General features: G+C 41.2%; 1 protein-coding gene across 1 annotated transcript; it reads right to left on the bottom strand.

Moving 5' to 3' along the window:
- Positions 1-6,053: 6,053 nt before the first annotated feature.
- NANP (N-acetylneuraminic acid phosphatase) lies at positions 6,054-10,074 on the bottom strand. The gene is made up of 2 exons (XM_027681610.1): positions 9,898-10,074; positions 6,054-9,703 (listed from the first exon to the last, which is right to left on the bottom strand). The coding sequence occupies exons 1-2, from the start codon at positions 9,985-9,987 to the stop codon at positions 9,008-9,010; spliced, it is 786 nt and encodes a 261-aa protein (XP_027537411.1). The 5' UTR covers positions 9,988-10,074; the 3' UTR covers positions 6,054-9,007.
- Between the last annotated feature and the right edge of the window lie 5 nt (positions 10,075-10,079).

The raw sequence follows: 10,079 nt of genomic DNA, 5'->3' as shown, positions 1-10,079 counted from the left end.
CACTAAACGCACAGAATGGGTCAGGTTGAAAAGGATCACTGGTGAGGTCATCTGGTCCATCCTCCCTGCTCAAGCAGGGTCTCTAGAGCATGTTATTCAGGACTGTGTCTAGAGTTTTGCCAGTGAGGGAGACTCCACAACATCTCTGAGTGATCTGTTCCAGTGCTTGGTCACCTGCACAGGAAAGAAGTTCTTCCTCATGTTCAGGAGGAACTTCCTGTGCATCAGTTTGTGCCCATTGCTTCTTGTCCTATTGCTTGGCACCACTGAGCAGAGCCTGGATCCATCCTCTTGGCACCTCCCTTCAGATACTTATAGACATTGATGAGGTCCCCTCTCAGATGCCTCTCCTGGCGGCACAGCTGCTTCAGCCCTTCCTCATAAAAGAGGTGCTCCAGTCCCTTAATAATCTTTGTAACTCTGCACTGGACCTGCTCTGGGAGCTCCATGTCTCTCTTGCACTGAGGAGTTCAGAACTGGACACAGCACTCCAAATACAGCCTCAGCAGGGCTGAGTAGAGGGGCAGGATCATCTCCCCTGACATGCTGGCAATGTTTTTCCTAATGCACTGCAGAATACCATTGGCCTTCTTGGCCCACCAGGGCACACTGCTGGCTCAGGGACAGCTTGTTGTCCACCAGGACCCCCAGGTCCTTCTCAGAGCTGCTTTTCAACAGATTGGCCCCCAGCCTGTATTGGTGCAGTGGGTCGTTCTTCCCCAGGTGCAGGACCCTGCATTTGTCTTTGTGGAATTTCAGAGAGTTCCACTCTGCCCATCTCTCCAACCTGTCGAGATTCTTCTAAAAGGCTGCACACTGGGGTATTGGTCACTCCTTCCAGCTTTGTGTCGTCATCAAACTCACTGAGGAGACACTCTACCCCTTCATCTAAGTTACTAATGAACAAGTTAAACCTTTGGAGGCCACCACTAGTGACAGGCCTCCAACTAGACTGTGTGATCTGTCATTCAACTGGTTCTCAATCCATCTCATCGTCTACTCATCTAGTCCAGACTTCCTGAGTTTGCCTATGACGCTATTGTGAGAGACAGTGTCGAATGGTGAATTCAGGCCAATTACAATTCTTTCTACCAGCTTATTATAAAATCATTATGCAGTATTCAAAAGCATTTTCTTTGCTCATTGTTCATTGGTACAGAACTTAAGCTGCAGGGAAGCTTGTTAAGTCAACCTTAAAACTGCCAAGGCTTGTAAGATGTGGGAAATGCAAATCCTAAAGCTAAAGGGATTTTTCTCTGCATTTCTCTACATCTCTTGCGTGCTACTTACCCTGCAAATATACACAAACACTGCTGCTCTACAGAAAAGAGAAAACCAAATGAAAAGTAGTTTGGATGGACAGACTATTGTTAAACAGGGGGCACAGTATTCAAAATAAAACAAATGGAAATTGTTAACTAGGTAGATTTATCTCAAAGTAAAATACCTATAAAGTAGGGGCTTGTTTTCATTTTGAGATAGAGCATATAAATACAATACAATAGTAAGATGAACCTCTGGCTGCAGCAGTAGCATTTTTTAAAATAGACATAATAACATTTCACAAAGTAACAGGATAAAGACAACAAATATATCAAATTAGTTTAGGCATCAAGTTGTTAAGCACCTTTTGAAGTTCTTTCAGATGAGAGGGATGGAAGTAGAAAAGTATTTTTAACCAGTTACATTTACTGAAAGGAGAATAAACAAGCTGTTTGTGTCATTTATGCATTTTCTTCCTGAAAGGAAAAAAGGACTTAGAACATTCAGGACCCTTCTCATTTAAATGTCTGAAACAAAACACAATGGAAGGCATCAACAGTTTGGAAAACAAAGGCTGTCAATCCATCCACTGCAGACTTCCTGATAAATCCTAACCCCAGTGAGATTTAACAGGCCGCATCATTAACAGCAAAGACCACCACACCAGCAGCACAAATGAAAGCTGTTAAGCCTATCAAACACAGATGTACAACACATTACTGTGCAGATGAAAACAGCACAGTAACTTTGAGGATACTCATTGGCCTAATTAATTAAAAGAATAAAAGAGAAGAGTCTACTGAGACTCTTAATACTCATATAGCGGAAGAACTAATAAAACAGATATTTTGACACATAATGGTTTCAATTTCAGTTGGACCTTTCTGTTACATTGGTTACTGCTTCAGGGAAATGGTCTTCCCACATCTGCCTGAATGCAGCACCATCAAGCAGACTCAGCAACAACTCAAGCAAATTGATGCCTAAAATCCAGGAGGAAAAGCTCACCAGGCAATAATAGCATAGATAAGACATAGAGCAGGTCTTTAATGAAGGCCTTCTGGTGCTAGGAGTACGAAGGCACACACCTGTGTCCAGGGGTTCTGCAATTTTATAGTACTATCCATCCAATCCAAGAACTATCCGCCCCCAGATCCTCCCCAGAATTGTCCCCCTGGCATGCTTCCCCAGAATTGAGTCGGAGGTTTCAAGACCTCTTTCTTCCTCATCTTCCTCCTCCTCCTCCTTCCAGCACGTGTTATCCTTGGAGCTTCTCCAAGGCTCCAGGCCTCCAAAGTTGCTTTGGCTACAACCTTGTTGGTGATACCTTGTTGTTTCTGCCTCAAGTGCATATGTTCTTAAACAGGGTGTGTTTGCTACAGTCGTTCCTTGAAAAAAAACCTAAACAAGTCTAAAGAATTTAGAAAATTTGATATATAGTGTGAGAAGAGGTTCAATAAACTGCTATTGAAAAGTGTGAGAAACTACACAGCTATACTAAAAATCCATGTTTACTGCACAGCTACATCAAAATCTACAAAAAGCTAAAAATCCTAAAAATTCTAAGGCATCAAAATAAAAATTTGCTCATCTGATGCTCACCAGGATGGATTTTGACTGGAAAATAAAGTGAATAATAAAGTGAAATACTTTCCACTTCATCTTCACGGTTTCCATCTTAGTTTCCCTGGAAAAAAAAGCCATAACTATTCTAAGTTACCGGAATTCTAAGTTACTAAAATCACTGAAAAGTATGAAAGTTTCCTAATTCCTTGATCTAAAGCATAGATCTTAGATTACCACAGTCATAAATGCTCAGATACATCTCTGTAACTCACTAGTCCTGTATTTTGTTCCATGTGGAGGAGTTACCATCCCTGGAGGTGTTTAAGGAAAGACTGGTTGTGGCACTCAGTGCCATAGTCTAGTTGACATGGCGGTGTTCTGTCATAGGTTGGATTCTACAATTTCAGAAGTCTTTTCCAAGCTAAATCATTCTTTGATTTTTTGCAGAGTGGATGGTGTAGCAAAAGAAACATTTCCAGTGCAAAATACAAAACACACCTAACAATTACGTGTATTCACAGATTAAATATTTTGAATAAAATGTATATTAAAATGTAGTTGAAGCTAACACATGTAGTTTCTTCCACGTCTAGTAATGTTATTCCCAAAATATGAATAAGTAGGATTTTCTCAGTGTGACAGTATTATTTTTGAATATAATTGACAGAAAAATTATGATGGCCCGTCACAGACTGAACAGACACTGGGAAACTGGCAAAACGATAAGTACTGTTTTGTTTTCCTCACAACAGTCACTTCTTACGTCAACTGATCATCAACGTTGATTTTGAAACTTAGAGAGAAGTATCTTAGATTTGGTATTTGAAACTTGCCTTTAAAACCTTAATATCTATAGGTGACTAACAGAGGATTTTGTTTGGAGGCTTGTTTTTCCTTCTTTCTTTTTTTTTTTTAATCCAAACATTTTTACTTTTTTTCTTTTTAATGACAAATTTGCCTAGTCTCTGTGATACGGAAGTAAGTTTCTTTGGAGAAAAGACCATTTAAAACAAATACATGCTTGCAGCACACAACTGCTGCAAAGCTGGTACTAAATGTATGTACTTAACACGATCTTGCAACAAAAGATGCCTGTCTTCCAGTGGTTTTCATTGCAGTGCTCCGCAAATTTCATCCCAAATGCTAGATACCATTGTGATTCAGAAAGATATGGAAACACAACCAATGAAATAGATGATGGAGATCAATTAGCTTAGGGAGAAGTGGAAGGTAGAAGTCACTTGCAGATGATCTTACAGAAATGAGCATACAAATCTTACTTAAACTTGTAAAGGTCCACTGATGTAAATGGCAACATTTTCTTATGTTAAATTAGACCCTATGAGATGCTATTATCTAGTCTTTGGTGAAGTGTTGACTTGAGAAACATGGCTTGCACTTTTAAAGTACTGAAATTTCATACACTAGCATCATAATTGAATTTCATATTTTTTAAGTGCATTTTTTTCTGGCATTTGAGCGCTGTTCAACAGAAGCCTCTCACGCAACCTTGTTTTTAGCAGAAGAAATAAAAGGTCAAAATATGCTATATGGAGCAGACGACATGATTCTCTGTGTCTAGGTCCCTTGCAACATAGGCAAAAAGTTGCAGTTTTTGCTGTAGGCACAGCTGACATCATCTCTACATTGTTGTGTCTCTTGTATGTGCACAGCGTGATCTAGAAAGCGGGTCATAATGGAGACAATCCTACTGCAAGGCTGATAGTACAAACTGTGCACAAAAGAACTGTATACAGCTACATACAGCAGAGATACATTGCTTTTCTATTTGTTGTACTTCTCAATGTGTTCAAATGATTTCCAGATGATGAGTTTTGTTAGTATAGAATTAAGGTAGGATTTTAAATTTTGTTTAAAGGCCTCATGATAACCTGGCACATTTTAGAGCCAAAGCTGAAAAACTAATCACTACATATCTGAACAGGAGAAATTGCTATGATGGATCAGACTACTTCAATTTAGTTCAAAGTCCTATTACTGGTGTTGTCATGTCACAGAAGCTTCAGAGGAAAAGGCAAATAGAACTGGTTCAGGTTAGAGGGGGTGCAGCAAGTTGTCCATTGTCTGTAGTTCAGGAAATACAAAAAACTTTACCTTTTACCCCATCCAAACATCTTATCTCTTTGCATTAACTTAGTATTCTAATGAAAGGTACTTATTTCCCGTATAAAACATCCAGGTCACCTTCCAAGATCCCTAACTTTTTGCTAAAGTTTTCAAGTGCGTAAGAAAACACCCTCATTTCTGAAGCTGTCACTGTCCAGCTTAATGCCTTACACATACAAAGCTTTCTCAACAAGAGCAGAGATCCTGTGCTGTGCAGGTCTGTGATACTTCAGACAGCTGGTTGGCATGGCCAAGAGCCCATGATAGAGGCTGAGCCCCCCTTTACTCAGTTTAATGCCCTATCCTCATCTGTAGCACTTTTAAGAACTTCCTTACTTCTCCCCTTCTGTCTCCACAGGTCCAGAAGATGGACAATTTGTTCCATTATGCAATGGAAAACTGCCAGGGCACAACTTGCTTTTCTGCAGCTGAGAAAGCCACAAGGTGAGCAACCTCCCACTCTCCCCTCTCCTAAGTCACATAGAAGTCAGTGTAGCAATAGCTCAGATATGGCTTTGTGCACCCATAACCTGCTAGAATGGGTGCCCTGGACTTGAGATTTCTCTATTTGTCTTCTCTGCTTTGCAGCCTGTTTTTACGCTGCTGCAGCAGCCAGTGCCATGACATCAGGACACACAGGCTTATGTGAGCTGGCATTCAGCTTGGTAAGCCAAGTTCAACTAGCAAAGAACTACAGTTAGCAATTCAACACACACAATCAGTCCAAGAATCTTCATAAAGACATAATTACATTCCAGCCTCTGTTTAAAATTATGGAAATTACACTCAGTCACCACATCTAAATGTGAAGTCATGGATTTTAAAGCCTAATTCTGTGCTATTTTTAAAAAGAAACAAAACTCTTGCCTTTTGTTGTAACCTGGGTCTCAAATGTATTTCTCCACAGCTCTACAGAGCATTAAAACATATGTTTTATAAATAAAATACTTTTATTAGACTAGTAGATGGGTTATTTTAAATCAAGAATTAAAATACAGTTGGTATTAAACTATTGTTTCCATTCATTTCACTAAAGTCAAAGTTACTGTAGATTACTCAGGAGGTAATATTTATCTGGAAAAAAAAGTTTTTTAAAAAAATATAACTAGAATTTCTTTTTCCTCTTTTTATTATGCATGTTTTGGCTATATAATTTAAACTAGACAACTTAGCTAATAGAGCATAATACTAAGCAAAACCAGAACTTAACTGGAACTGTCAATAAACTGTTTTACTGATCTGTTCCTGCTTCTGATGTGAAAATTATCCCATCACTACATTTATGCTTTCATTTCATTAAATACAATTATTTTTCGTTGTGCTCTCTGAAAGAGCTCCATCCAAGAAAAACATTTAGAGATACTCCAGACACCTAATCCAGCTTACTGGGTAACTGCTTCTAAGAAGACTCCTAGATAGTAAAACTCTTCTATTGTTTCTTCTTGTTTTATAGAAGCATCATAACACTCTTTACCTACTTGGACACCAGCCACATCCAGCCTGGTACAGTACTCAGAAATGGAAAAACATACTCGGGTGTGGCCTCTACAGACCACACTGTCACCTGAGCATTCAGTTACAGTGGTTTTCCATAGAGTTGGAAATGTAAGAAAACAGCTGGCCACGGCAAAACAAAGAGCAGTCTCTTCTAAAACAAGAGACCCTTTATACAATAAACAGGCTTAGTGTGCCGCTTCAGAATGACGCAGTGGCAAGACAATATAAGCCTCAACTTAGATTAAAAAATGGTAACCTGGTCTATATATATCCTTCAAGCCCACAGACAGACTTGCGAATTATTTCAATTTGCTGTTCTAAATATCAGCTGTATCAGAAACTTCATTCTGGCCTAAGTTCTACTACCTTGCTGCTGTGCAAACAAGGTAAAGTTAGTTATCCTGCAGCTCCTTTGGGATGCTGTTACAAGCAACGTTGTTGCTTTTGTATCAGATAGTATGGTTACATTACTTCAGGGATCGTGTAACCTTTTGGATTTCTATTTTTACATGGTATCTCTCATAGGCTCAATGACAATAATTTTTCTGTCAATCCTCAATTGAAAGAAATCTAATTAGCAATGCTTTGCTCATCACCTAAACCAGTGGCTGTTTTCATGCTCATGAAATCCAAAATAAAATCTTAACTTAGGCCTCTTCCTTCAGTAAGAAAGGTGTGTCAAGTCAGTCTCACTGAGTCTTGTTATTGTACCACTGTAATGGGATCATTTTCAGCATGTGCCCATTTTCTCAGAGTAACAAGCGGGGCCTGTCTCTGTGCTCTTTATTGATCCTGATGTCTCAACAGTCTGGGCTAGATAGGATGAAGAACTTGAACTGCTTTACCTTTTTTAAGGGACAATTGGATGAAAGGGGTTCCAGCTTTAATAAGTATTTCCTTTTCTTCCCCTCCCCCCCCAGTGTAGGAGCAACATAAATTGATGCAACTTAAACTCCTTGTCAAATAATTTAACCCAGACCAGTAACACCCTCCTGATGTAACACCCCCCTGATGACTCTGTCATTCTATGAAAGACTTAACTGCATTAACTTAAATTCATGTCAAGTTAAAAGGAGGAACCTCTCTCACACAGGATTTCTTCTGCACACCCATTTCATGGTAGGTTTCTGTACTTTTTGCTGATCTTTTATTGCTGCCCATATGCCAGACATTCTTCTGCCAGCATCCAAATATATCTGTTCCCAAAAGATTTAACATGGATTTATTTTAAAATATAAAATTTGACTGTTCTTATATAGTCTGATATTTATCCCAATGTATACATAGCAAATAGGGTTGAAAAACAGATTTTCCAACAAGTGTTTACATTTCCATTTAATATGAGAATACTTTCCTGTTATATAGTAAGAATATGAAGTACAGAAAAAATAAGTTAATATAATGATCTGGGAAAGAGAAATGTTACTGTTTTAGAGACTCATCTCCTGCACCTAGAGGAAATATCACACATACCTTATAAAGTTGTACACAGTACTGTAATATATATGACATAATTTTCCAATTTCCTGGAAGAGAGTCATGAAAGCCATTTTTAAACAACTAGCTCCAGAATAAACCACATGAATTACATGTAGAAACTGGATTAAGGAGGGATTATACAGCAGTGCCATTAAAACAGTCCAAAAAAAGCACTGATCCTACAGTTGAATCTGAGTAGTCATACACCTGAGCAAGACCAAGAACAGTTTCTCCAAAAAGTCTGATCAAAATTCATTAATAAAATCAGACAGAACAATAATATTAGCATTTGAAGAGTATGACAGTACAGTAAGACCATTGAAAATATCCCTGTTTTATCAATTACATTCCAACAAAAATCATAATCTGAATCACAAGTATACTGCAGAGCTGCATAAGCACCAAGATAATATAAAGTAAAAGCTTATCCATCAAGTCCCTCTGATAAAAGGTCCCCTATAAAAATGCCAATTTTTAACGTACATTTAAGTACTTATGGCAAGAGGTACTGATTCCATAAACGAAAAGTCACTGCAAAGTCTGAAAAAAAATCTAAAACTTGAAAAAAAATCAAAAGTAGAGCATTTTCTAATGGTCTGAGAAACAGCAAAACTCACTCCAGTTCCTGAGATAAATTGCAGATCAATTGTGAAAATTTACCAGATTGTACCACACTCTCCCACCTTCTCTTACACACTGCACACAAGGTCGGCACTGAAGCATCTACTAAACTTACAAGTCAGTAAAGCATGTGAAAGCTCAAAACATTCACATTTCCTTTTCCATTATAAAAACAAGAGACTGGCAACTTAGGTGAGAGACAGATAGACTTTTACCACAGTCTGTCAAAATAATTTCCAGGCAGAGGCAGTTGTTTTAAACTAACTGCACTTACATCTTTTAAAACTAATATAATTTTGTATTTCTATCCTGTTTTCACTGATACCAGTGCTCTTATTCATGCATCTGCTGTTTAAAAGAGCATTCCATACATGAGTTCAAACTCCTGGGGTCAAATTTTTTAAAAGAGTATGTGTCACCTAACAGCTCAGCAGGTCTCTGTATGCTGGAACCATCAATGTGCTTCATTGCTACTAGCCATATGGTCAGTTCCTAACTTAGCATTAACGTTGTGCTCCATCTTCTGTAAAACCGCTGGAAGATCCAGAACAGAAGAAATAATATAATGAGGTACTGGGGAGGTATCTACCGGGGTGGTCATTGCTTTGTTTAACCAGACCGTTGCTTTCAAGCCAGCATTCAGGCCTCCTTGAATATCTGTATCTAGAGAGTCACCAACCATCACACACTCTGCGGGTTGCACCCCCAGGAGATCGCAGCAGTAATGAAATATGGATGGCGCCGGTTTCTCTTCTTTCTGCTCTCCCCCCACAACGATAGCATCGAAGTAGGGCTGGCAGGCGCACGCCTCGATCTTCTCCCTCTGCGTCTGCCTGTCGCCGTTCGTGAGGAGCAGCAGGCGAACCCTCTTCCGCAGCTCCGTGAGCATCCCCCGCGTGTCCTCGGACAGCGTCAGGTGCTGCAGCCGCGTCGTCTTCCACAGGTAATAGCATTCGGCCGCAAGGTCGCGGTTCGCCTCCCCCCCCATGGTCTCCTGGATCGCCTCCTCCCAGTGCGAGATCCGCAGGTCGGTGATGCACATCTTGGCGGGATCGTGGCACTCCTTGAGAAGCTTGGCCTGGACCTTGTCGCAGATGGCGCGTGCCTCTCCCTCCCCGTAGTGGTGCTTGGACTGCAGGGCGCTTATCACCTGCAAGGGACACGGGGCCGCGCGTCAGGGCGCTGCGGAGGCGCGCGGCGCGCTCCCGGGAGCGGCCCCCACCTGCCTGTGGGCAGGGGAGGGGAGCGCGACACTGGCGGCCCTCAGGCCGCCGGGCCGGGAAGAGCCGGGCCAGGAAGGCCGGTTGCCGCGGGCCTGGCGCCAGGAAGGGACAGGGGCAGTACCTCCTCGATGGCGCGGCGCCCGGCCGCCGCCGTGTCCACCAGCGTGTTGTCCAGGTCGAAGAACACCGCCTTGACGCCGTGCAACCCCATGGCGCCGCCTCCCGCGCGAGCCGCCCCGCTGGAACAGTGGAGAACGCCCCGAGCCGCCGGCACAGCCGCCCGTGCCGGGCACAGCACGGCGG

Source organism: Neopelma chrysocephalum, unplaced genomic scaffold (assembly GCF_003984885.1).
Source record: "Neopelma chrysocephalum unplaced genomic scaffold, ASM398488v2 Primary Assembly neopelma1_61, whole genome shotgun sequence".
Classification (NCBI taxonomy): Eukaryota; Metazoa; Chordata; class Aves; order Passeriformes; family Pipridae; genus Neopelma; species Neopelma chrysocephalum.
This window is presented reverse-complemented; position numbering and strand designations above follow the sequence as displayed.

Coding starts and splice junctions, on each gene's coding strand:
- NANP (XM_027681610.1), bottom strand. CDS start 9,987: ATGGGGTTGCACGGCGTCAAGGCGGTGTTCTTCGACCTGGACAACACG. Junction 9,704..9,897: donor GGCGCCGCGCCATCGAGGAG/GTACTGCCCCTG, acceptor TGTCCCTTGCAG/GTGATAAGCGCCCTGCAGTC.